Below are 27,532 nucleotides of genomic sequence, written 5' to 3'. Positions count from 1 at the left end.
TGTCTCCTGTGACAGATCCTACTCAGTTCCCTTCATCCTCTGCTCGTGCGGCACATCCTGACCGCACCAGGGCCTAGCTTTCTGGAAGAAGATTCAAAAATGCGGTCAGCTGTCCAAAAAGTACATTGTCACCTCTCATACTTTCTGCATTTTGAATAATTACTCTTCGTAATACCTTAATTTGTGTCAAGTTTCCCCAGCAGACACCGACTGAGATATGCTCCGATTCAGAAGAGAAAGTATGAATTATCGAGAGAGAACTTAAAGATGATAGAGTGTCCTTTACACTCCCTTTTTAACACTGTGCTCAGGATTGATATCTTGCCCATGCTTCACGTGGCATTGTTCTCATTAGGAGTTTGACGAGCGTTAGTTGGCAGTGTTGCTCTTCACGTACTGTGAGCCCTCATTTAACGACGGGAACACGTGAGGCATAGAAGGTGAAAGCTGTGGAGAGGTGGCATCACTGAGCTCTGTCTGTCTAGGTTGCTCCCTAATTTCCTGGGAGTCAATAGTGGTGGAAGCACAGGGTCTAACAGCCGAGCTATTTAGCGCTAAGAACAGAACTGCGGGAGTCCTGAAGAACACGCAGCCATAGCCTGCAGGCCCTTGTTTTCAAGAAGTGGAGAACACTGATTTTCTCACCTGTGGATAAATATAGCTACTCATAGTCAGAAGTGTTAAATTTGCTAGAATCTTCACAGTTAACATTATTTTACATAGAAGGTTATAGGACTCTAAGCCACATCCTGGCTTGTCTTTTAGAATGATTTCCACTGCTACTTTGGCTCATATTTGGTTAGGAACTGGGACGATCCATTCAATCAGCAGATTTAGCAAGTCCCTGCTTCACGCCAGGCATGTCCTGGCCTTCAGGTCTTCAGCAGTAAGTGGGACAAGCGCGAACTGGCTCCCACACTCACGGTCTAATGAGAATGCGCACATTGAACACGCAAACAAGTATCCACACATATAAATAATTACATCATTTTGTTAAGTGTTATATATTAGCCTGCTCCAGCTACCAAAACAAAATACCACAGACTGGGTGGGTTAAGCAGTAGGAATTTATTTTCTCACAGTTCTGGAGACTAGAAGTCCAAGATCCAAGTGCTGGCAAATTCAGTTCCTGGGGGGAGCTCTCTTGCTGGCTTGTAGGCTGCCACCTTCTTGTGTCCTCACAGGGCACAGAGCTTGCTCTGCTGTCACTTCCCGCTCCATAGGATTAGGGTCCCACTCCACGACCTCACTTAACCTTTACTCCCTCTTTCTAGACCCCATCTCCAAGTGCCATCACACTGGAGGTTAGAGCTTCAACACACGAGTTTTGAAGGAACGCGACTCGGTTCATAACATGTTTTTAAGGGACGTTAAGTGGTTTGAGCTTCTAAATTGCCACATCGTGTTTCAGTGAATTCCTTGACGACAAGCGGTAAACTGTTCTGTCATCCTCTGAGTTTCACAGCTCTGTCCCTGTGGGACAGGCAGTCTGTGGGATGGCAAGCCCCAGACAAAAATGGCCAGGTCAGCCGACCACCTCTGGAAACTGCCTTTGCCTTCTGCTGTGAGCTGGGCCGCGCCCGTTGCTCCTTCTCTTAGCTGTGTGATCCCCTTCTGTCTTACACTGATGCTGGTAAGGGGGCAGAGCCCCTGGCCCCTGCTTCATCTTTGAAAACAGATACTGCCCTTAGCTAGAGAGCTGATGTTCATCTCTTTAGGATTCAGCAGTAATGATATTTCTTGTGATATTACATCATAACAAGAACAAAGGACCACTAAACCCCTAACCCAATAAACAAGCATATATACCTGAAGAATATCAGGCATTGGAATGTTATATTTAATTGTTGAATTTCAAACATGTCTACCAAATATGTGAAGAGAAGGCTTAGAAGTCTATCTGATTTGAAATATTTTTAAGAATTTTGGATGAGTCAATTTTTAAATCTTTTAAAATCTGTCTTTACTAAAGTACAAAAAAAAATAAGCAATCTCTATTGCCTCCAGTCCCTATGAAGGATGATAATGTAACAGAGCCAGAAAGAAATCGGCCTAATCTTGGCAAAAAGTAAGGGACACTGAGTGCCTTACTTTCTTCAGTCTGTTTCCAAAATGTTAACCATAATGGGTCAGGCCGTGTACTATCCAGGGTTCTGTAGAGAAACAGAGCCAACAGGATGGAGAGAGAGAGAGATTTATTCTAAGGAATTGGCTCCCATGATTGCAGAGGCTTGGCAAGACCAAAATCTGATGGGGTAGGCCAGCAGGCTGGAGCCCCAGGGATTAACTGCCATCTGCTGACAGAATTCCCCCTTGCTTGGAGGAAGTCTGTCTTTTTGCTCCATTCAGACTGATTGGATGAGGCCCACCCACATTATGGAGAGCAATCTGCTTTACTCAAAGTCCACTGATTTACATGTTAATCTCATCAAAAACATCCTCATAGAAGCACCCAGAATAATGTTTCATCAAATATCTGAGCACTGTGGCCCAACCAAGTCGACACATAGAATTAACGATCTCAGGTTGGACCCCTCTACGTGAGAACAGTGGGGGGATCCTAACACAACGCAGACCTGAGGAATCTGACAAACACATATGTGCAAATGCAACTGAACTCCTGCTTTGCACTGTTTCCTGTCGCCTCAGAACCCCTATTTCAGAACGACAGTGGACTGTTTCCCGTCTCTCTCTCTGTCCTCTGTCACCTTCATGTGCACACTATCGCACTTAATATTTTAAGCAGCAAATGTGCCTATCCTGGAAAAACAGTTGGCAAATTCATGATTAGATGGCTATTTTTCCTGGTAGTAATGCAGTGGCTATAGCTGTTTATACATAAAAAGATTGGCATTTCCATAGGCAAAATGTGTAAATTTAAGTTTTAATTGTGTTACATGACAGGGTGAACTACTCATATGCTAGAGTAACATGAGTGTTTGAACTAAGAAGTACAGTAGAGTCGCAGGCAACAGAAACTCTGCTCGAACCAGATTGAATAAACAGGAGAATATCGTGAAACCTTGGAAATAGGCAGGGGCAGAGCTGACCCTGGGTCTGACTACAGCCAGGGGCTTGAACACCGTCGCAGCTCTGTCAGTCCCCCGCCAGTCTCTGTGGTCTCTCTCTGTACTGGCACCTCCATGTGGCACCAGACACGGTCACAATCTATTCTCTGGTTGAGCTGAGCGATCCAGAGGAAAGAGAAATATTCCCCACCATCACCAGTCAGAAAAATTCCAGAGATAGAAAGTTTCCATTTTAAAGCCCCCTCCCCCTGCCAAAACAAAATATGAGAGAATTTTCCTTAGATCACTTCTAAAATATGAAGGAAAATCACACGGTAACAGATTTATGTAGAAAGTCAAGTCCGTTTTATTTAATGAGTAGCCTGTCCAGTATTTGTTTGGATGATACTGTGTATGAAAAGTGCTGATCTAGGCACCATGGGGAATAAAAGAATGCATTAATCAAGTCACAGCATCTTGATTTAGTAATTAGTTTTGTTATTAAAATTCAAAATGGATCCAAATTAGTTAACTTGATTTTTTCCCCAGCTGCAAATCTTAAGACATTCAGATAATTCCATTCCTCTTCCTCTCTCGTCCTCCCTGTTGCCAGCTCTATTCCACCCACCTTGTGCCAATATTTTAATACATTTCCTTTTTCTAAAGACTGCAAAGCTTTTTACATTGCAAATCATCCTCATAACTTGTATGCCAAAATTGGTTCGATTTCCTTACCTGCTTTGTCCATAAAAGGAGCTCTGGACAAAAAATTGCATTATTCATGGCTATTTTCACTCTAGCCAAGAATCAAAGTTAAAAGCTATCAGCGGTCCTCAGGAAATGCACAGCTCCTGACCGGTGGAAGAGAGAACTCCCGATGTTTATTTGTGTGTAAGACAAAAAATGGGAACTCCACAGCCCCCTCAGAGCCCAGAGCCAGGCTGCTGGAGGCCACCTGACACGATGCCCCCAGGAATTTGGGACTTACATGGCACTTCCTGAAGCCCATGTGAATGCACGAATGTTCAATCTAGCAATCTAGAGATAGACGATAACTTACGGATCATCTTACCTCTATGACACCATAATCCATGGTATTTTTCTAGCAATCTTGTTAATTCTTTTTAATCTTAACCAAAATACTTACTGTTAAAACTGTCATCTATCTTGTCTTATAAGCATTTATTACATGAACTATAGATTCTTATTAAAGAACTTTAAGTACTTAAAGAAAAGTAAGTGTAAATGGAAAGTTCAAGCTTTAGAGTCTTTTTATTTTCTTTATCCAAAATTAGTACGATACAACTGAAAAAATAGCAGACATTGAAAAGTACAGTTTGGGCATAATTGGTCATATTTCACTTGCCTAATTTTTGAAAAGCAACCTCTACTGGTATGTCACAGCTCAGAAGGTTATTTCATTTAATGAAGTTCAAATGTTAGGAGTAGGAGTCCATGTAGGACATTTCTGTTCCTTCAGTGGAAATTGTCTCCTTAATTTATATACTCCAGGCCCTCTGCTCTTGCTATTTTTTTCTTTCCTAATATTTATGACAGTTTTAATCACATATTTATTTGTGTGGTTGTTTGTGTAATGTGTTTCCCTTCCACTAGGTTGCGAGTTCCAATGGAGGGGGAGCATGTCTGTCGTTGTTTACTACTGTATCCCTAATTCTTAACGCTATATCCAGCATATCGTAGGTGTTCAATACATGTTGAATCTGTGAAAGATAGAAAAGAGAAAGTTCAAGCCCCTCAGTTTAGTCCTGTTAATAATTAACGCATAGCGTATGTGCCACTCCTGGGTCAGATGGAAGCCCAGTGACGGGAACTGAGTTCCAAGAGGTTGAAGCTGGGGCAAGTGAGGGGAGATTGAAGGACCTACCAAAGACAGTCTGAATTGGATGGTTCAGATAGGTTAAACCCAAGTCAAAATCTGTTAAGGAAAGGCTAAGAATCAATTAATGGGGAGACACAAGGGGGGAAAACCGAGTCCAAAGAGCCCAGGCGTAGAGCCAAGAGGTTGACATTAAGCAGAGATAGGGCCCAAGTGAAAATAGGTCAGGAACAAAACACGTTTGAATTTAGAGATACTGGTAAGGTTGGTGATAGGCCTGAAACTTGGCTCCGTTAAGCATCAGGACCTCCCCTCTTCTGATTTCAAGAGTTTCTTTCCAAACCTACCTGGTAACTTTAATTTTGTGAGCTCATGCACTTCTGTTACATCCTCATCCTTCATCCTCATGTCCAAAGAAAAAGTGCTCAATAGCACATGTTAAAATCTTTATTTTAAAGTAATAATACTTTGATATTAAAGAGAAAGCAATTTGGCCTCTCCTCTGAGTTGACATGTTGGATGTCTCAGCCTCAGTTGGGGATGGGTTTTTTGTCTCATTAAGTTCCAAGATCTTTATTTATACTTACTAAGCAATGAGCCTTCTCAAAAAGAGTGTTCCTAAATAGTAGGTTTGATCTTTTGACAAAATAGTAAAGAAACAATGGGGCATCAAGAATTCCAAAGATACGTGAAATCTTTGGGCTCGCTGATGTTTGCAAATGGCACCAACAGCAAGGCTGGTATTGTGCAGTAAACAGACCACGCTGAGATGGGAAAGTAGGAGCACTCTGAGGTGTCCTTGGTCACACCATCGGAGACCAAACAGCAATGGAATTCTTAACCTAGTCTCTCTCCTCAGTACTCCGTTCCTTTCCTATGTAAGGATCAGGTTACTTTTATCTTCTTTCAGTTTATTAAGTTTTTATTGTATTCTGTATCTACCTCTTTTTATTCTGAAATCAATACTCATTAAGTGTTGATTTAAGTGATGTCATTAAGTGATGACAACTGGTGTTGTCATTCCCCAGCTTCATACGGTCAGCCCATCCCCAGATTTTATTATCACACTTACAGTGTTCTCTCCGTATAATCAATGATTCTGTCAACATTAATAATCTAACCACATATTTTTTTCAAAGAGCAGTGCTTCTATTTTACATTCATACAATATTTATGATAGCAGTGCCTTTTGAATTTTGATAAGAAGCTTAATCAAATATGCTGCAAAGCTTTGAGCTACCTTTCTGACCATATAACACAAAATTACCTTTTAGGAAGTCTGTGACTGCATATGATGTTCATTGTAACATATTTCTTTTTTATTTTTCTGTAGTCTGTCTATGGTTTACAAAATGATATTAGAAGTCACAGTCCTACCCACACACCCACGCCAGAAACTAAAGCTCCCACAGAAGATGAGTTACAACAACAGGTGGGTCAACCTATAAAATGAACAATTAGTGGTTCGCAGAGAAGTAGCAATGAAAACCAGATGGCGAATGTTGATAGCAGGTATTTTTAAAAATTATTTGTATGGTTGGCTTTCTCATATAGGAGATTTACAATTAAAAGGTAATGTAATTGTCTAATGTTAAGATATGTAGTCACTTGAAAATGTATCAATATATGGAGATGGTTTTCAAAACTCTTCATTCTTTAATTCCTCCAATCCTTTTCCTCCTAACCAATTTTTAAAAGTCACATACACTGATTTATTAATGCCTCCATTATCAAGAGTTATTTTGTACACCAGAACTCTGTCTTAAAAAATGAAAAGACAAGAGCTCAGTGACATTGAGTCACACGTTTTCCATACCCAACAATCTGACATGATCTTTACAAAAGAGTTCTTATCCTTGTTTCTATAGTACAGTCATGTGCCATATAATGACGTTTCTGTTAATGATGGACCGCATGGATGACGGTGGTGCCATAAGATTAGTAGCATATAGCCTAGGTGTGTCGTAGGCTATACTGTCTAGGTTTGTGTAAGTACTGCAGGGGAGGAAGAAATTTTCCACCACCCTTCTAGGTTCTTCCGGCTGGTCCAAGAATTAAAGTGACATGAGACATTAACAAGACAAAAATAAACAAAAGTTCAATAACATGTATACGTGGGAGAAACCCAGGAATACCACATAACTCACCAAAATGGCCAAAGCCTTCACCTTAAATATCATCTTCAGCTAAAGATGAAAGATATTTGGGGTAGGGAGGGTCAAGGACTTCAAAGGGAAGGAAGGCAATTCACAGGGAAGTGAAAAGGTGCAAACGTTTGGAAAACAAGTGTTTGGCCACAGAAACAGAAGAACATAGAGGGGAGCCCAACCCGCAGGCTATTCTAGGTTCCTCCCTGTCCACCACCTAGTTCATGTTATGCTAATGCGACAGCTCACTTTCTCAGACAGGTTTTTTTAACTGAATTCTTTTAGGCAATTAAGGAGCAGGTAACAAGAAAAACTTTCTGGGTCTTTGGTTTCTTAAAAATAATCAGCCTAAAATAATCCTCACGTTAAAGAGACACATTCTGGGGTGGCACATTTTGTTCCCCTTCGGTACACTCTGTGATGTTCTCACAAGGGCAAAATCACCGAACGATGTATTTCTCAGAACATATCCCCATCATTAAGCAAGGTATGACTGCACTGATCTCTGGAAGTCTCTCGAAGTTTGCCATTATCAATACTGGTATGCAGTCATGGTATATATTGCTTCTTTTTTCTCCAATTGATCAATATCACTTCTTTTTTTCACCAATTGAACAGTAGTTTTGTCTTCAAGTAATATTTCAAAGCAAACACTAGTCTCATATCAAATAATAGTTAAATCTCTTGGTTGGTTCAGTCATGAGTCTTTTCCCATTCTTTTCCCCTAATATTTTATAGGAAAATAGTTTATCAATAGTGTAATACATACTTTTCTAGTATACTTATAATCACCACGAAGGAAAAGCAGTTAGAGAGTTTTAAATTAAAGTTTTCCATTTGTGATTATGTTCATGTGAGTATTTGTCCTGAAATGTTGATAAAATTATTCTCAAAACATATAGCATTGATGCCTTGTTGGGATATTATTAGGAAGCAGGGTTTATTTTGAAATTATGGTAACAAATAGTGAATAAATTTATTTTCTGAATTCAATACTTGAGAGGTAAATGTGATTCTGATTTGGTTATTCACCATGAATAAATGTTTAAAATCTCTATAATACTTTAAAGTTACATTTTATTAAACCACACAGAATGTTCGAGTTCATTGCTGTTCTAAAGTGATATTCCTTATGTTTACATTCAAACAGATTTTAATTTTTTGTTGACTCTTTCAGATCCCTCTGGTTTGATTTTTTTATAGATTTTGAAATTTTTGAATTCTACTGACTTACAACATATTCTTGTTTAGAATTGCCCAGTCTATCAGAATTTAGAGTAGAAAACTGTGAGAAGGTCATTGCGTATGTAACTTCTTCTTTACCTCTCTTTTCAGATAAAATATTGGCAAATACAGTTAGATAGACATCGGTTAAAAATGTCAAAAGTTGCTGATAGGTAAGTATTTCAAGATTTCTATATAAATGAAAAATATTTTATGACAAATGTGTTAAAAATGGTAAGAGACCTGTTGGGAGGGGAGCTAAGATAAATAATTGGAACCTCATAAGAAATATTTTGTTTTTGTTTTCTGTACATAGAAAAGTTTCAAAGACCTCTTGTGTTGTAGCTTAAATGACACAATGATCATTATTGTCTTAAATCTCTAGTGGTCCAATCCTTGTGCCACCAGAATCAGATACAGAAGACCATTCTGAAGAGTTGAATCTTTTCACTCCTGCTGGGAGAAATGAAACTTTTAGCTTACCAGATTCCCTTTTGGCAACTTAGAGCCTCTGCAAATTCATCTTAACATTCACATTACTCAGCTACTGCATGACTTCAGAATTTGAATTAAACTGAGATTTTACATATTTTCCTTTTCTTCATTTAAATCTGTTCTTAATGGCATTCTTGTTCGTCACTTTGGGGCATTGCCAAATCCTAACTCTCAACTTCTTTCCTCTCCTCTCTCTCTTTTTTTAAAAAATATATATTTTTGTCAGGGCTGGTCCAGTGGTGTAGTGGTTAAGCTTGTGAGCTCCGCTTCAGTCACCCGGGGTTCATGGGTTCACATCCTGGGCATGGATCTACACACCGTTCATCAAGCCATGCTGTGGCAGCATCCCACATACAAAATAGAGGAAGACTGACACAGATTTTAGCTCAGGGACAATCTTCCTAACAACAACAACAAAAACCTTTGTCAGTGATTCTTCTTTTCTCTTATTTCTGTAAATACTTTTGATAAAAGTTCCCTTTTAATCTATTCTCCAAGTTGGCTTAAATCAGTTCAGCTGTGGGTGGACTGGTTGACCAAGGATTGGAACTGACCCTTAGCACTGCCCTTCACACACTGACCTCTTACATTTTGCTTCATTTTAACGGAGGGATATTGACTCATATAGCTTAGGCATGGAGAGAGATGGAATCCTCAGCCACATCTGTCTGCCAAGAAACACAATAAGCTGATGCATGTAAGTTATTGAAACTTGCAAGCTGCCATTGGATTTCATTCTATAAACAAGAAAGCATTCTTTGGCCAGACCTTTTTAGATTCTGTCCCCTACCTTGGACTGGGTATAACGTCAGCCAGAAAACTAAGGAAGATGAAAATGTTTTTTCTCTCTAGTCTGCTAAGTTACACGGAACAGTATTTAGAATATGACCCATTTCTTGTGCCACCTGACCCTTCTAACCCATGGCTGTCGGATGATACTACCTTCTGGGAACTTGAAGCAAGGTAAGTGACATTTTCTTTTCCTTCCAAATATTTCACCTATTTCAGAGTCCAGGTGAAAGAAGAAGAATCCTATACCTGATTAATTGTCATTTTAAAGGTGATTTTACTCTGTACCTACATTAGCCCGTGATATAAAGTCCTTGCTCAGGGTAATGGTTTTTGAAATGTAGGTATTTGCATTTGTATTAAGATTTGCATTTCCAGAAGGACTGGCACAAAATTGGAGGTGAAATGTTTCTGGGAAGACTAATCGGAGTTGAGAACTTCAGTTCTTGAAATTTAGCTCATTGTTTTTAGCTTCCTTGAAAATCCACATAGCCACAAAGACCCATGTATTCAAGTAAAACGAATGCTAAATTCATACTTACTTAAGCCCAATACAGGTATGCCTTTATAAACTCAATTTTAACACAGAGTGGACTTATTATAAACACCCTAAGAAAAATGGACAAGAGACTGACTTCTTAAGAAAACCAAAGCACAGTTTAAGCCTCCCTGATTTCTTCCATGAGCTATAAAAGTGAAAAATTAGATCATCAGCGTTGTCAGATTCATAAAAAGATCACTGCATATCACTTCACAGAGTGAGAGGTTGGTATTCTTTAGCCCTTCTCTAGACTACATTCGTGACCTTTTCTTTCTTTTACATACATCCAGTGGTTCGTAAATGCTTGACAAGAGCAGAACCATTCATCCTTAAGTTCTAGATTTTATAGATGAGGAAGCTGGAACCCCCAAATGTTGTGACTCGGCCAAGATTAGGTCACACATTTAATCAATGGCAGAGTCATAAACTAGGATTAGGCCTTTTGGTTCCCAATGCGTTTTCCCCCAGTATGACACAGCACGAGATTGCATTGTGTGGTGATTAAGAGATTGGGTTCTGGGGTCAGAATGTCTGGAATATTGCCCTTCATTACCTGTCTGACAGTGGCAAGTTATAACCTTCCTTACACCTCGATTTCTTCATCCATAAAATGAAAATTATACAGCATCTATCTCATAAAGTGGCAGAAAAAACTAAAAGTGCGAACCCATCTAGAGCACGTAGCACCTAATGTTCAAGAAACATTGCACTTTATTATCAATGCCTAACTTATACCTTACTACAATTTCATGTGAAGCCATTAATGAGAATGGTTTTTTTCCTGAAAGATAAGTTGAAGATGGGAATTTCAAGGCATATATAATTTTGAGGGGAAATGTAATAGCAGAAAATGGGACTTGTAATGAAAGGAATGTATCTGACTTTGTTCTATCTCCTATAGCAAAGAACCAAGCCAGCAGAGGGTAAAACGATGGGGTTTTGGCATGGATGAAGCATTGAAAGACCCAGTTGGGAGAGAACAGTTCCTTAAATTTCTAGAGTCAGAATTCAGCTCAGAAAACTTAAGGTAAGACGTGTTGTTCAGCTCTTACACTGTAAACCAGGAGACCTACCTGTGATGTGTCTGGTTACTTTGGACTTAATAGACCAATTACTCTCCCCCAACATCACAATGATGATCTGAAACCACTGAATTTCTGCCACTTGGTGGAGGAGAGAAAGGTAACCGAGGCAAAGCCTGTCCAACATTATCAATTCCTTATAAGGGATTATTTTTACACTGTCTCTTGATCTTTTAACCAAATAAATTTGGTGCATTTGAAAAGGACTCCATAAAGAAGTGTAATGTAATACTTAGACTCAGGTTTGGCAGAGTGGGAATAGCCAATTATGTTTATGCAGGTAAATTAAAATATCACCTATTTACCAATATAGGTCTTTGCATATCACTTCTCAAGTAAGATCTAGAAAAAGAGATTGGATGCTCATGTCAAATAACTTGGACAAAACCATGGGAGTAGCTCATTGACTTTGCACATTAAAACGCAGCCTCAGGGCATCCGAGAGCAGCGCGGCATTGAGCTGTTAGTAAGGGAGGGGTGCACTGTCTGCCCATCTGTTGTAAACATCATCCTAACATATTTTTGAAATTTTTCTAACTTGAGGCACCTGGAAATTGAATTTTTAAATGTGAGACACTGGAATAGATTTTAATGGCTCTGTTTAAGATCATTGAAGTGAGTGATAACTTTCCACTACATAAAACTGTTTTTCCATGAGCTCTTTCATTCATTATTCTTCTGAAACACGATACCCTAATTTGCCTTCCCAAGACTTAGGCAGTCCTGTGAAATTCATCTCCGGAAAGGTCTCGGCATTCGTTTATTTTCATTGGAACTAAGCAGTGCCAAGTAGTGTCACATACCAAACCATTTGGAAATATGTAGAACTTTGGCAGATGTCCCATGGATTAAGCAAGATGACCACAGACAGAACCTGGAAGAAGAGAATTATCTATGCGTGCTTATCATGGCTTATTGGGATGGAGCTCCCTATTCTCTCAAGCTTATGGGAACCCTTCTCAACAGGGCTTTCACAAGATCCACAGCTGCTAAACATTTTTATTGGGCCTGTTAAATAACATTTCCTATATTGAGGACCCCTCATCAGTTATTGAGTACAAGAATGCATTTTTAAAAGCAGAGATAAAGGATTTTTTAGCCTTTTAGTGGATGCAGAGGTAGAGTTCCCTCTAATTTTCTAAGTTTTTGAAAAAATGCTAATATCATGGGTATCATGATGAAGAAATAAACAAGTAATGAGCCTCACCAGTATCACCCAACCAAATAAAAATGGTTCCCATCTCATTAAAATTACATCTAGTGGTAAATACAGAGAAGAAAACAGATCACAACACAAAATGACGGGTGTTTGCATCGGAGAAGTACAGAGGGCTGGCCAACCCGGAGCTGGAGATCAGCAAAGGCATCCTGGGGGAAATGGCTTCTGGCCTGAGACCTGGGTGACAAGGAGACAACAGGCGGAAAAGGAAGAGGCAAGAAGCTTCCGGTCAGAGGGAAGAGCATGTGCAAGCTCTGTTTCATGAATAAATTGAATCACTGCTGCCTTACTAGATCAAGCCTCAGCCGTTTCTTATCTCGATAACGCTGTGCCACACTAGTTTCCCTGCTAAGTAATTACGTATAATAAATAGTACAGATTTCGTGTATATACACATATATACAGTTCTTGAGTATCTACGACATGCCTATTATATGTTTCCCTAAAAGATAGATAGATAGATAGTACATAGAGGATAGAAAGATAGATAGACAGATAGGTAGATAGATAGATGATAGATAGGTAGACAGATAGACAGATACATAGACAGGTAGATAGATAGACAGATAGATAGATAGATAGAAAGATATGGATATAATTCTTGAACACCTGCTATATGCCGTAATATGCTTTATATCCCCTACTTTTGTAAGTATGCTGCGCTATATTTTGTATTCATTTTTCTGATTATCACACATCTAATTATCACAACAGAAATGTGTAAATATTCTTGCCCCACTTTACAGAGAAGCAAAATATGTATTGGAGAAATTAAGCATCTTGTCCTAGTCAGATTGGTAATAATCAGCATCCTAGGCTTTCTATTAAACCGATACCAAGCTACTGTCCACTCCTCCCCAAATCTGCGCCTGCCTGCTTCTGCCTAGGTATCTAGTGACACAGACTGAGGGAGACAAGATGGTCCAGTTAGCTGACAGCTAACGGCTCTTAAGTAAGTCTCCAGACATCTAGTCTAAACATCAGCCCTCTAAGCACCTGCTGCTGGTGGAAGTGCCGCGCTCGTAGGAGCATTTTCTTCAAGTGTTAAGACAGGAAAAAAAGTCAAGAAACACTGCTATTGAAAAGTATTTATGCCTCAAATAGAGCCCCCGCTCTCCATTGCTGTTTTTGCTCCCTCCTTTTTCAGGTAAAGCACATAGCTTAATGTGAGGACTAAGTAAATGTAATAACATGATTTTTATGGTTGAGTGCCTAAAAATGTCAGACACTTCCAAAGTTCCCTTTGCGTAATTTATCTCATTTAGTCTAATGGAAACCCAGTGAGATAGACATTATCATCCCATTTTACTGATGAAGAAATTGAGGTTCAGAGACATGAAGACACTTCCAAATATAATATAATATATATTCCCGCATAATAAGTGGGGTGGCCCTTTCCATTCTGCTAAGCTATTACAACGGTTATTACAATGCTGAGGTTAAGAAAGGCACCGATGCTCTTAGGGAGGCATTTGAGGGCGTGGTTATGAGCATGTTGTCTGCTGCAAATCATCCGGGGCAAACCCCAGTATTGCCACTTATGGTGGGCCACCTTAAGTAACTTAATCTTCGTATCCCCAGGCTCCTCTTCTCTAAAATGGAGGAAATAATAGCACATACTCTATACAGTTGAAGGGACTGCATGAGTTAATATAAACAAATCGCTTAGAACAGTGCCTGCACTTACGTATTAGTGTAGGTGTTACTATGGCCTCCTCAAGCCGTTCATATTTTATCTGTATTTCCAAGTCCACTTAAGATGTCACTACATCTGTAACAGCTTTTCTAGACTCCCTTTTCCAGCCCAGAGCCCCAGCAGAAGGGCTCTATCCTACTCTGCATTTCCAGACTGTCCAGTTTGTGCTATTTCTTGAGTCCCTCACGTGCTTCCTTGTATTGTGGCCATTTGAATGGTGTATCACTTTTTCTACCAGTTCTTTGAGAGCAGAGCCATTCTTTTGATTGAAGTGTGGAAGCGTACTGGGATGAAATTGAATGAGCATTAATTACAACACTTACGCTCCCTCAGATTGCACATGGCATTCCTTTTAGATTGCACAGTGTTGAAATCTGTATTTTAGGAGAAAATGGTCTTAGCCTTCCCTTCTGAAAGCCATAATGGTAATTTCATGTTTAAAGCGCTGTCCAAATTGGATTATCCACTCTTCCATATATCTACAGGAGAATGACATCTAGAAACCGGGAAATCGCTAGACTGAGTTGTGTTTGATATTCTTATTCTAGTTCAAATGCTTCATTACTTATTTCTGACCTTTCATTAATGCCCAAGCTAGAGCTTAATAGTTATGAAGGTACTGCTTATCACCTTGTACATCTCTTAAGACTCTCTAGCATCTTCGTCTCTGTGGTCATCTTCTCCATTCCTTGGTCACATCTACCATTAGAGTGATAACAGTCCCTGATGAGGACAACGTAGACCCAGTAGTTCCTTTTAAAGTATTTTTTGTTTTAACAAACTATTATGATATACATATTTATCTTTTCCACATTATTTCTAGGTCTAACCAAAAAGGTATAATAGAGTGAGATTGAAAGAAATGAAACCCATAAATGCTACGTGGCCCCTTACTATTAGACTTTGCTTTTTGCTGATATCAGGTTCTGGTGTTCCTTCCTCTTAGCATATATGCTCTATACAGAAGTGTATAAAATATGTTTATATATTTAGAAGTAAGCCAGGGTATATTTATTTTTTCCAGAGCTTCTGAATTTCTATGATGCCTCTGCAAATTTAAGCCTTTCAAAGAGTTGCATGTGAAAGCTTGCTGCTTCTGTCATTCCATAACCAAATTAAATAGCCTAAAATTAGTTACGTGCCCTGATTTCTCCAGCTCAGGCCTTTTCTGATCTTGTATCCAGGCCTCTTTCATTCCAGTAAAGCTTCGCTGTAATCCTCTCGTCAGGGAGAGCAGAAAATCCTCTCCATACTAACACTCATAGCTCAAATGGACAAAAGATCGAAAGAATACAGTATAATGTGCTCCTTTATCCCCCCGATCAGATGCTTTGTGTCACTCACCCTCATTGCCCTGAAACGTCTTTTCTGAGAGACGCTTCTTCAGCAGTTCTGCTTGGCTTCAGGAGAGATAAGGGTTGTATAGAATCGGGGTTGTGGCAGATATGCTTTTAACAGCAACCACTTAAAAGAGACTGTTTTTGATATTACCTTCTGAAAGATTTTATATCTTTGAATACAACTAATGAAGAAATTAGCAAAGGCCTGGTCTTGGAAGCCCTTAGAGAAAGTGGGTTTGTTATTATTCATCACCGTGAGTTTTACAATCAGAGAATCTTATAAGAATTTTCAGATTATGAGGCATTGGAGTAAACTCGTGGTGTCATGTTTTGCATAGATTCTGGCTGGCAGTGGAGGACCTGAAGAAAAGACCTATCAGAGAGGTCCCCTCCCGAGTTCAGGAAATATGGCAAGAATTTCTGGCGCCAGGTGCCCCCAGTGCCATTAACTTGGATTCTAAGAGCTATGACAAAACCACGCAGAATGTGAAGGAGCCCGGACGATACACATTCGAAGATGCGCAGGTTGGTACAGAGGTGGGCCTTGCACTGTCACAAATGTGCTCCTAGGAAGTTGCCGTTTGAGATGCTTTCATTTTCTTTTGATTGCAATTGCAGCTGTGCCTAATGTTTTCGGTGTAGGTAACCATATGTAAAATAACTCTGCCCTAGAAGAGAACAGAGACACTTGAAAGTGAGCAGTGTTGAAAGCATGGGAATGTTGTGTAAATCTGAATGTTTTTACATGGAAATTTCTTGAAGGGGAATATTTGAAATATTTGTAAACTTCTACTTCATTTTCTACTATGCTTGTCACCCAGTATGTGAGCAAACACTTATCCAAGGATGGCCTCACCTCGGTAACACATATTTGAAACCTTTAAGGTGTCTTCCAATATGGAGATTCTAAGATTCTGACACAGTAAATTACTCGTTATTACAAATAGTCAGAACTAAACTAGATTAGTTTAAAGTGATGTCAAATTGAAACCAGTTTTGTCTCTGAGGATAAAATGAAATCGTAGATTCAGGCATTTGTTAACTTTCCAGGTCAATTTTTTTAGTTTACGAAAAGAAAACAAAAGGGAAATTGTTAAGATACTAACTTCCTAAGACAAATTTTTAAGTGCTGTTTTCCTCACACTGGACATAATTGCCTCCATAGAAACAATTTGAATTTCCACTTTCTCTAAAAAAAATATTGTGCTCAGGAAGAAAAATAAACTTACAATGAGAGGATATTATGTCCTACTGGTGTGTTGAAACTGGCTTTTAAATCAGAACATGCATACTTCATAATTTCTTAAATCTCTTTTAGAGAAAAATATTAGTTCCAGAAAGTATCTTGTTTTTTAAATAACAAGGTTACTAAAGTAAAATATAGAAGCTGAAGAATGAAGTACACAAACATCCTTCCTTATTTTCATTCTTGGTGGAAAATACATTCCTCCTTGGTTTGGGTTTGAAGAAACGAGCCACCGTGTAGAAAACTAACGCAGCTTAAAACAGCTAACAGACACCCTTTCTCCCCGGCTCGTCCCTGGTCTTCCGTGTGGAAATACTTACATCCTGTGGGGCACATGAGAGAGGACAGTATGAAAATTCTGGCACTGTGCCTTACTTCTCTGCTGATTTATCTGTCTTTCATTTCAAGATAAAATTTCAAACATGTTTCTAGAGCTGGCAATGTAAAATGTTTTCAACGACCTTCCTGAAGTCTCAAAAAGAACATTTCCTTGTTATCTATGTCACTGAAAAATATTCTATGGAAAACATTACCACCTGACCATAGGTTTCTTTTTAAATTAAGCTCAGATACTTAACTCCAGTTTTTTGTAGGTTTTTTAACCCTGTCTTCAAAAATATAAGAATAGAGGGGCCCGCCCAGTGGCACAGCGCTTAAGTTCGCAAGTTCCACTTCTCAGCGGCCCGATGTTCGCCGGTTCAGATCCCGGGTGTGGACATGGCACCACGTGGCACACCATGCTGTGGAAGGCGTCCCACGTATAAAGTAGAGGAAGGTGGGCATAGATGTTAGCTCAGGGCCAGGCTTCCTCAGCAGAAAAGAGGAGGACTGGCAGCAGTTAGCTCAGGGCTAATCTTCCTCAAAAAAAAAAAAAAAAAAAAAAAAAATATATATATATATATATATATATATAAGAACAGAAATTCCTGCCGTTGTCTGAGAAAAGACATTATGTATTGGTAAAGAAAACAGATTCTGGAGCCAGATGGCCTGGGTTCTAGTCTGAGCTCTGCTCTGTGACCTCTTGCAAGTACTTCACTTCTCTGTGCCTCAGTTTCTTCTCATTTAAAAATGTATATAATAATGGTCACCAACCTCGTTGAGGTTTGGGGAGGCTTAAATCAACTAATACAAGCAAGCACTTTGAAGGGTACCTGGCATATACTCAAGTATGTTTGAGCTCCTGTTATGCACACCTCTGCACTTTGCTGAACATTTATCATTTCTTTAATCCTCACAACAACTCTCTTTTATAGATGAGAAGATTTAGACTCAGAGAGATGAATAAACTGGTCTAAATTTACATGTTTGTAAGTGGGAGATCTTGAGCAAGATTGGATCTGAATTCCCAAAATGCTTGACTCCAAAACAAGGCATTGCTCTGCTTTCCCACCCACAAATTCTGACACAGTTCCAGAGGCACCGTACTCTTGGAGATGCACCGAGAAGAACTCTTAGAGTCTCAGGGAAACTGAGTCATTTCTTAAAATAAATATTTTCTCCAAACTAGAACAGATTGGGAAATCCAGGACACTCTCAAATACTTCAAAATTCTACATTTAACTTATATTTCACTGGACTAGAAAGACCGAGGAGTGTTTCCTTTCCCTTGAGATGCAGTACGCCAGAGCAGAATCTCTCTGGATTGGGTCAACAACACTGAATTGGATGAATACTTTGGTTTTTTTTTTTACTTCTTTGTCTACCAATATTCATCTTCAAAATAGAACATTGCAGACTGATTAGGATTGCATTGTTAAATATTTACCTATTCTGTCTCTGAACGAGTAAAAAAAAAACGAAAGGACACAATTTGGGAGAGTTAGCCATTAAATGTCACAAAATTTAATTTTGGGCTTGTGCTCTGGCCCAAAGCGATGTGGATGACAATTTTCCATATAATTTGCACCAAAGAGATGACTCATCTGGGCAGTCTGCACCCTCCAAGTACATGTAGATGCCAAAGGTATCTGGATGATTACTCAATCTTGACGTCACATCACTCACTTTTGGTCTGGAGTAATTTTAAGAGATAGCAGATTTTTCATATTCTCAAATGATCTGTATAAATCAACAACTTGATTTAAAATCCCCTCATGACATGCTGTCGACCAAATCCCATTTTTTTTAAAGACTGGATGTGGTTTCCATGCTCCATGGTTCCCAAACCAGTTTAGACATTGATCCATGAATGAAATAATAAATTTGGGGATCTAAATGTTCTGTAAACATACCGTATCCTCATTACCATCAGCATTATTATTTTTTGCTGCTTCCAGATTTGTTTTGGAACGATGTGTTATATTCTCATCATAGTATTTGATTTTTCCTGAGAAATAATAAAGAAGCACCTCAACCATTATTTCTTTTTAGGAGCACATTTACAAATTGATGAAAAGTGACTCATACCCACGTTTTATAAGATCCAGTGCCTATCAGGAGCTTCTACAGGCAAAGAAAAAGGTATTGGTGCTTTATACCTTTTTTCACCTAGTTCTCAGTTGTGATTATTTGGAGTAGTTACCTGTGCTGGGCCCAGGGTATTGGACAAATGGTAAGTGAACGCACTCCACAATCCTCCCCCGAACCTTTGCATTGTATAAAGGCCATTTAAGTTGTTTTTGTTTCTGTTTGTTGGTTGCTTATTTTCTGTTTGTTTCTGCAGATGTTCATGGGTTACTAAGTTTCCTAGAAGCTGTTTTCATGTTTCATGTTAGTCTTCTGTATGCCTAGATTAAGGAAATCAAAAATTACAATAAAAAAAGGAGAAGAAAATGTCATTAGGTCAAAATCTTGATCAGGATTGGCTTTGTCCAGGAAGTTAGAATGTATGATTTGGGCCACCTACCCCATAACTAAAAATAGACTCATTTTTTTAATGATAAGTTGCCAAAATATAGCAATGTTTTCTTCTGAATATTTTCATTTGGCATTTATCCTGCATCACTGAGTATCCCCACAATGAATTTTACGCACCTAAGATGGCAGCCAAGCACATTTGGAAGAGTCAAAGTGGACCTCATTATTCAATTAATATTTATAATCAAAGTCTCACCATCAATAACACCAATGTAATCAATATAACCGTATGGAAATCTTGATATCAACATCAGCATCATTCGTTATTTTCTAATGCTAAAATAGTCCATAGCTACTTGAAATTCTGAGATGAAATTGTAATTTTTTGTAATTCCTGATCATCCTTTAGGCTACTGGCATTTTTCAAAGTTCTTTGCCTTTGCAACCAGAAATAGCTATTCTGCAGTTGCAAAGTCCAACGCAGCAGCCACTAGCCACACGGAGTTGTTTAAATTTAAATTCATTAAGATTACATAAAATTCTAGCCAAATTTCACCTGCTCAGTTGCCACAGATAAAGGCTTCTGAAATATCAGACAGCATGGAATGAAATTTCCATTCTTTCAGAAACTTCTATTGGACAGCAATGCTCTACAGAATTAATGATGTTATCAACAGAAATCTAATCTTGCTAGAAAATTATGAGGAAATTCTGAAGATTTGCCACTAGATTTTCAAATATTTAGCCATTGCAAATGTCAGCATGAAACCTTCACGTCTACTTCATTTTAGTATAATTTGATTTTGCTTGAAATCACATCATTTTGTTTGCACAAGGAGAGTTTTTAGTGTTAAGAATAAAAGCACTAGGGGCCGACCCGGTGGCGCAGCAGTTAAGTGCACAAGTTCCACTTGGGCGGCCCGGGGTTCACCGGTTCAGATCCTGGGTGTGGACGTGGCACCGTTTGACAAGCCATGCTGTAATAAGTGTCCCATATATAAAGTAGAGGAAGATGGGCACGGATGTTAGCTCAGGGCCAGTCTTCCTCAGCAAAAAGAGGAGAATTAGCAGCAGATGTTAGCTCAGGGCTGATCTTCCTCAAAAAGTAAAATAAAATAAAAATAAAAGCACTAATGAAAACAGAGCCCATGTCCTGTGCCAGGAGCCTTCCCTGGGACTCTCCTGCCTTCGTGGTCCCCATGATGCAGAACATGGATTTGTGTTGCATCATTTCATCATCCTGTCTTTTTCTTTCTCTGCTGTTTTCCTCGCTTTCTTTTTTTTTTTTTTAATGTTCCCTATTTCCCTTTGTCTGACCCCACCCCACACATGTAAGTCGGGACACTCAATGGATCGCAGAACATCTCTTGAGAAATTTGCACAGAATGTGGTAAGTTTTACTTTCTGAGGAATTAGGAATCATTAAGTCCAACTGGGAAATTTTCCCAGTTTCTAGCCCCATAGCCCACCTTGCATCCTTTGACGTAACAGCGAAGGTACTGCCTTTATTCAAATTCAGAACTTCGTGCTTCCTACTTATCTTTTTGTCCCCGCCTTTTATAGAGTAGATAAAAAAGATGTTATACGTGAAAAACTACATGTATCAAACTAAAGTTTGGAAAGAAGTGTATATTACGATATATAAAATGAAGAAATTATTTTTTATATTTTCATTTTTATTCTCTGTATCCCTTTCTTTATTAAAGATAGTGCATGCGTTTCTATGCTCTTTCTCTTAGCTCTTCCTAAGGCTTAGAAGATTCGGAACAATGGGGGTTCTGTGCTTTCTGCTTCTGCAGGGTGACACTGACCTATTGAAAGTTTAAAGACAAAGACTTGGTATGAATGGTGGTCGGTGAGAAGCTGTGCCCCACCACAGACCCACTAGCATGCCTCTCTTCTTTATTTTTCAGGAAGGTGTTGAAAAACTATTCCCATCTGGGGAAACAGTAGTTTACCTACCGCTGTTTTCTTAGTATCTTGCCATGTGTTTTGGTGATATATCTGTTTGTGGAATTCTTTTATTTTTCTGTATTGTGGCAGTGCCTTTGGAACTTTCTGACATTGCATAAGCTCAAACTAAAGCCTTCAACACATTTATTTTATAGGGCAGAAACATCCCTATTTTCCCATGCCATAAAAACTGTACACCAACACTGAGGGCCAGCACTAACCTGTTATGAAAAGAGGTAGAAAAATCTTGGTTTATACTCAAGTTCGTCTGCATTGTCTGTTGAGTTGTGTGGTTAGCTCCATGCTGCTGTGTGTGTGTGTATGTTGTGGCTTTTGCTGTGATGGCCAGTTAAGTGGAGTTATGTGTGTTGAAATGTAAGCAAATTGGATTCAACGAAGTTATGGTTTTTGGTTTTAGTTTCCTTCAAGGATCCTTGTGGTGGGGAATGTTAATCAGTTCTATTTATGAATTGCCAGTTGTGACTGTGCACAGAGTATTTGAAAGACTTTCAAAAGCAGTATATACTTTGAATGTTCAATGTGATTGCACAAATTAAAGAGCTGGAAAATGAAAGACTCCAGGAATTAATCACACTATAAACTCCACAAAACTTTGGCTGCCTCTATTGGAATCTCTGAACTTTAATATAAAATTTTCCTAAACATGCCTCATAAGTCACCATGGTCATGACAATGTCAAAGAAATACTCCAAGATTTTACTGGAGAAAATGGCCATAGGATATTGCACAGTGCTCTGTGCACTGTTTAAGAATTGTTTCAAACTCAACCCTTTCTAACACAATGCTGACAAAATATTATTCTTGAAATTGGAGTGGAAACTTCTGTGTATAGTTAAAAATAATAATGCAACTTAAGGAAGATGGAAAGGGGAAGCAAAATCATTGTCTTTCCTCCAACACCATCCCCAAATCTGACCAACTTGCCCAACTCTTAAAATAGCCCCACGTTGACACACGCTGTCAACTTTAAGGAAAGATCAATAGGAAATAAGGGGAAGAGAGGATTAATCATCTGTACCTCCAATCAAAATTCGTACCTCAAGTACCAACTATATTCCAGAGATCGCACTATGTCTCAGGAACATGTAGAAGGTATAGACCTTAATTGCTAAGGTACCTAATGGTGTCAACAAAGTGTTATAATGCGCAGGAAAAGGATAAGCTATTTCTACTTGGTGTTAGGGTAAGGAGGGTAAAGTGAGAATTTCCAGAGGAATACCTATCACATGGGTAAGGTGAGAATTTCCAGAGGAAGTTGCATTTAGTTGGGTAAATAGGATTACTCTAGGCCAAGAAAGGCAACCATCATTTTAAGGAGAAGGGGGAAAAAGCCTAGAGTTACTGAAGAAGCTGAGTAGCATTCATACATGCACAGATATATGCACACAACATACTAATATATTTCCGATAACCTTCAGACACAACTGGTTAGGGTTAATCCTTTCCCATCCAGGATAATGAAAAGCAATATTTTTCATTGAATGCTTTGTTTTGATAGTACTGTAAAGAAATGGAGTAAGGAAATTAGAAAGGCTCTCTGATCTCAATAGATTACAAGTAATACATTTATTTATTTGTCCTGAGAAGTAAATTTCCACCCTGAAATTTACTTATATACAAAAATCAAAATTAATATACCATACATCATTAAATCTTAGGATGGTTTGTTTCTATTTAAAGTTCCCTTCAACTTTCTTTTCTCGTTTCTTTTTTATTTCCCCTTGGTTCAGCCTTTCTCCACGTCACGGTTACTTTTAGGGTCAGCGGTTGTGTTAGGCATTTTAAGTACTTACATAATAAATTTTATGGGATATCTTTACAGGATAAATAAAATAATTTTAACACAAGGTAAAAAATGGATGTTTTTATTATAAGCAGAGAGACAGAATGGAGGAAAGATGGAGTTTAAATAAACATTTTAAAGGAGTCCTCTGTGCAGGTTGTTCTGGTGAATATAGGGAGGCTACAAGATAGTATTCAAGAAAAAAGTGGAAGAGGAAAAATATAGGTAAACAAGTATGTAAACTGGGAAAGGAACTGGGAAAAGTGAGATGATAAGGACTCACATTCATCGAGTGCCTGCCATGTACAGGCTCTGCACTGGGCACTTCATATTATCTAAGTTAATTTAAGCCAACCCTGCAAGGTGGTATTATTATACCCATTATTTTACCCATTTTACAGGTGAGAAAACTGAAGGGTCTGGGGGATACATAATCTTCCTAGAGTCACACAGTTAGTTAAGGAGCTGGCACTAACCCAAAATGTATTTTGTTCGCAAAAAGTTCTTTCTCTCACCACTGATCACCTTGCTTCTTGATATTCTTCCAACTGGTACGAGATAAACCTGGCCACTGGATGCTGTCCTCCTCTGGGGTCTAAGTCCATTTCCAATTAGTGTCTATTTGGGGAAGTTTCTTTACATGTCCCAGCAAAGTTAGTTTTACAACCTGGCTTATAAAAATGGCATTGCTGCTTTGTTTCACACAAGAGTCAAACGTGTTTTGCTAGACAGCTCTTCCCAACACTGTTGGAACTTCCATTGGTTACTGAGACTAAATAAACTCTTGCAGGTCCTTCAGAGAATAATTAGAAGAAACAGCTCACAGTTGCATGGCATTGTACAGTGTTCCAAGAACACCCATTCTTTTCTGTTTATTTTGTTCTGTTGTTTTCCGTACTTCACAATCTTGGGAGGCAGCTGGGCAGGTGTTACCCCCCTTTTAAGAGTGAGCAAATTGAGGAAACAGTGAGGCAAGTCCACTTCACCACTATCCTCAGTTGTTGAGTGTTAGAGCCAGGACTGGAAGCCAAGTCTTCTGACTTTAAGTTCATTAGTCTATAGATTACTCATTTTCTTTCCATCACGCCCAACATTGGAGGGATAAGAATAACTCACATTTGTGTAATACCTTCACCTTGGCTTGTTGTCTCAAGAAATCTCATTTCCTGTGATTTCCTCTTTTGTTGCTTTATTTTTCTTGCCATCAGAGAAGTCTCCTAAGGTCTTTCAAGGGTTGCTAGGGCCTCTCACACCTTTAAGTGGTATTCTTATTGACTTCATTCTTGTTTGACAAAGTTCGTATACCGTACTAATTGAGACAGCTGTTTTCTTCCTGCATCACCATGGACACCTATCTGACACCATTTCTCCAACCATTAAATTATCATAGCACCTGCCTGCCACACAAACCTTAAGGAAGGGCGGATAGGAAATAAGGGGAAAAACAGGGTAGGAGGGTTGATCATCCATGCCTTCCATCAAAATTCATAAATCAAGTGCCATCTGCGTTACTCACCTCCTCTCCTTAATTTGTGTGTCATGGAAATTAAATCAGCCTGGCTCTGGGCTAGAAAAGCAGAAATAAAATTAGAAAATGTTAATGTTGAACTCCCGGGAACTCACCTAATCTAACTTCTTTGGAGAAAAGTTTACCCTATTCCGGTGAAGACAATTCTCTGCAGAGCTTTAACAGAATCAACAGAAAAGATATGATGACCCATCGCCTCTGCTCTGACCCATCCCCTCTGCTCTGGGGTAGTTATGCTAGTGCATTGGGCTTGTGAGGAAGCTCTGGAAACTGCAACAAATTGCAGGAGAAGTTTTGAAAACTCTATGAGAAAATTTGAACAGAAGGACTGTGTTGGCTCTGAAATCAGTTGACCAATCTTGTAGTTAGCTCTGTAACTTATTAGAATAAATATTGGTAAGAACAAAGGTAAATGTAAATCCTATAATTTGAGTGTCAAAAATGAGAAAGATACAATATTTAACTCTTTTAGAATGTTGTTTTTGGTTAAATCTAATTAAATTCTTTGTCTAAGCCCATTATGGTGTTGCCAGTTAACATATCTCATGCAGATTTTACATAAGCAGCAAAATGTGGTAAAAAGAGCCCAGGCCTGGGAGCTTGGCATGTTAATATTTAGATTTTAAACCTAGTCCCACACTTTCTTTCCATCTGAATTTTTAGAAATCAGTTAAGCCACTGACCATCAGTTTCTTCATCTATAATCTCAACCAGAAGTAGCTCCAATGAGCACTTTGCACAAATATATAAAATATTTTAAAAATGGGATTATACCTTAAACATGCTTTTCAAACATGCTTGATGTACTTAAATGGCATCATAAATATCTTCCAGGTCATTTCATATTCTTCTAAATGCATGATTTTACTTACTGACTACACAAAATTCCTCTCAATGGATACACCCATAATGTGTTTTTCCAATCCTCTATTGATGGACATTTAGGTTTTCCCCTATTTATTTATTTATTTATTCATTGCCATTATAGATCAAAGTGCGATAAACATCCTTCAAATTAAATGTTGACTTTTTTCTCACTACATATTCATAAAAAATTGAATTGCTTGGTTAAACAGAATGCGATATTATGAAAGAAGAGGGGTCCGTGTGTCTATTTCTCTCTTTCTTAACTTTACTTTTTCCCTAACACAAAAGCATATTCTAGAGTGTAAGATAACTCATCACAGAGGGCAGGGATCAGACTGTGATTCCTGGTTAGCGGAACCACTGTGATACACGTGACTGGCGGGCCTCCTCTACCAAGTGCTCCTCAATCTTTGAAGAATTGTAGTTACTTTCTTGGAGACTTATGCTGTTTTAAGACGCGTGAAAGACACTATGGATTATTTCTAGCCCCTGGTCAAATGATTTTTTAGCTTGGTTTTAATTAAATGTGAAATCTAACGTGAAATTTCCTTTACATACCCTGACAACCACTAAGATTGTACACTGAGGCCACCCTCTCCACCCAGTGTAACCCTGTGCATAATACAGATTCCAGATTTGGGAAGCACTGTCCCAGGCCCGCCATGGAGCAATGCTGGGAGCAGGGCAGTGTGGTGTCAATTCTACTCATGCAGATCCCTTGACTGCCCACTTGGGCTGGACATCATTTCTCCTTAGGATTGAGCTGAGTGCTTTAAACTGTGCTATTTGGGCTTACAGACACATTAGCATAGACAAGCTATGTTGCAAAGGATCCTGGAGCACCTAAAAAGAAAATTGACAAACTGGCCACTGGGTTTGTGCACCATGAATACTGCCAGTAGAGAAAATTGACCTGGCGATCTAGGATCCACTCATATGCTACATTTTTATCATTGTTTTCATACTAGTTCCTAAATTGTTCATTCATTCAACATAAATGAAGTTTTGACTATGATGGTTCATGTGCTACTCCTATGTGGTTAGAAAGACAGCCTGTCCTTACTTCCATTTCCCTTGATATCAATTTCTACCACAATGAAGTAGACACAAACGTCAGAGTATTCAGAAAGGTCATTATTTCCTAGATTATATTTATCTTAATGAAGCTGTAGCATAGTAAGACCTCCATGAAGCTAATCAGACCCTTGGATGTTCTGTAAACATCCCACATGATGAGCGCCCATCATGCTGTACAAGCAATTAGGAACTGTGAGAGCGAAGGTTTTGATTTTGTATGTGTGCACCTGTGAATTTACCTTAAGGAGAACTCTACGTGCTCTTTTCTGGCTGAGTACTGTAATTTTACTGCTTGAGATTACAGGTATATTTATGTGGAAAAACTATGTTAGAAGAGGCCATTGGGTCTCCTCACCATGGATATTACCAGTAAACACATAAAGTGAGTCTGGTCAAGGATGAACTATTTTCTCCTCTTTCTTCTCTTCTGGACCTGAAACTCATCTCATTTATCATTTTGTTGTTGGCGTATAAGGCTATCCATCTTGTTTTATTGAAACTGCTTGTGGGGATAACTCGCCTGAGAAAGCAATTTTAGGTTCCCTGCAGCATGATGTAAATCGATGGTGTGAAATGTATCAGACCATGTAGTCTATTTAGTTTGGACAATACATCTCTATTTCTCCTAGTAGCATCATTAGTTCTTAAGTTGCCACTTGAGTTCTCTAAGCTGTGAACTGTATAGTTGTTGTTGGCCAGAGAGCAACCCCGGGGGCTCCTATGGAAGGTTTTGAGGTTGCTGAGTGGACCTCCCCCAGGGGAAACTTCCCCTTGCCGACACATATGCCAGGGGTGGAAGTTTCAACAGCATTTTCCAAAATACTGTTCTGATGTACCCGAGACCTTGGGTTTACACCAGTGGCTATGAGGCCCTGGATGA

General features: G+C 38.9%; 1 protein-coding gene across 9 annotated transcripts in view; it reads left to right on the top strand.

Moving 5' to 3' along the window:
* The window catches only part of RGS7 (regulator of G protein signaling 7), a 501,339-nt gene that overhangs the window by 459,087 nt on the left and 14,720 nt on the right, over positions 1 to 27,532 (top strand). For 5 of the 9 annotated variants that reach the window (XM_044762807.2, XM_070501516.1, XM_070501518.1 and 2 more), the window contains 6 exons: positions 6,179 to 6,277; positions 8,328 to 8,389; positions 9,564 to 9,674; positions 10,943 to 11,068; positions 15,717 to 15,903; positions 18,998 to 19,087. In XM_044762807.2, coding sequence (XP_044618742.1) covers positions 6,179 to 6,277; positions 8,328 to 8,389; positions 9,564 to 9,674; positions 10,943 to 11,068; positions 15,717 to 15,903; positions 18,998 to 19,087 — 675 coding nt within the window. Of the gene's footprint in view, positions 1 to 6,178; positions 6,278 to 8,327; positions 8,390 to 9,563; positions 9,675 to 10,942; positions 11,069 to 15,716; positions 15,904 to 18,997; positions 19,088 to 21,531; positions 21,613 to 27,532 lie in introns of all 9 variants that reach the window. The other 4 variants (XM_044762806.2, XM_044762808.2, XM_070501517.1 and 1 more) reach the window with 1 other exon arrangement.

The sequence above is a fragment of the Equus asinus genome, chromosome 30, assembly GCF_041296235.1.
Source record: "Equus asinus isolate D_3611 breed Donkey chromosome 30, EquAss-T2T_v2, whole genome shotgun sequence".
Classification (NCBI taxonomy): domain Eukaryota; kingdom Metazoa; phylum Chordata; class Mammalia; order Perissodactyla; family Equidae; genus Equus; species Equus asinus.
Note: the sequence above shows the minus strand (reverse complement) of the source record. Positions and strands in the feature narration are given on the sequence as shown.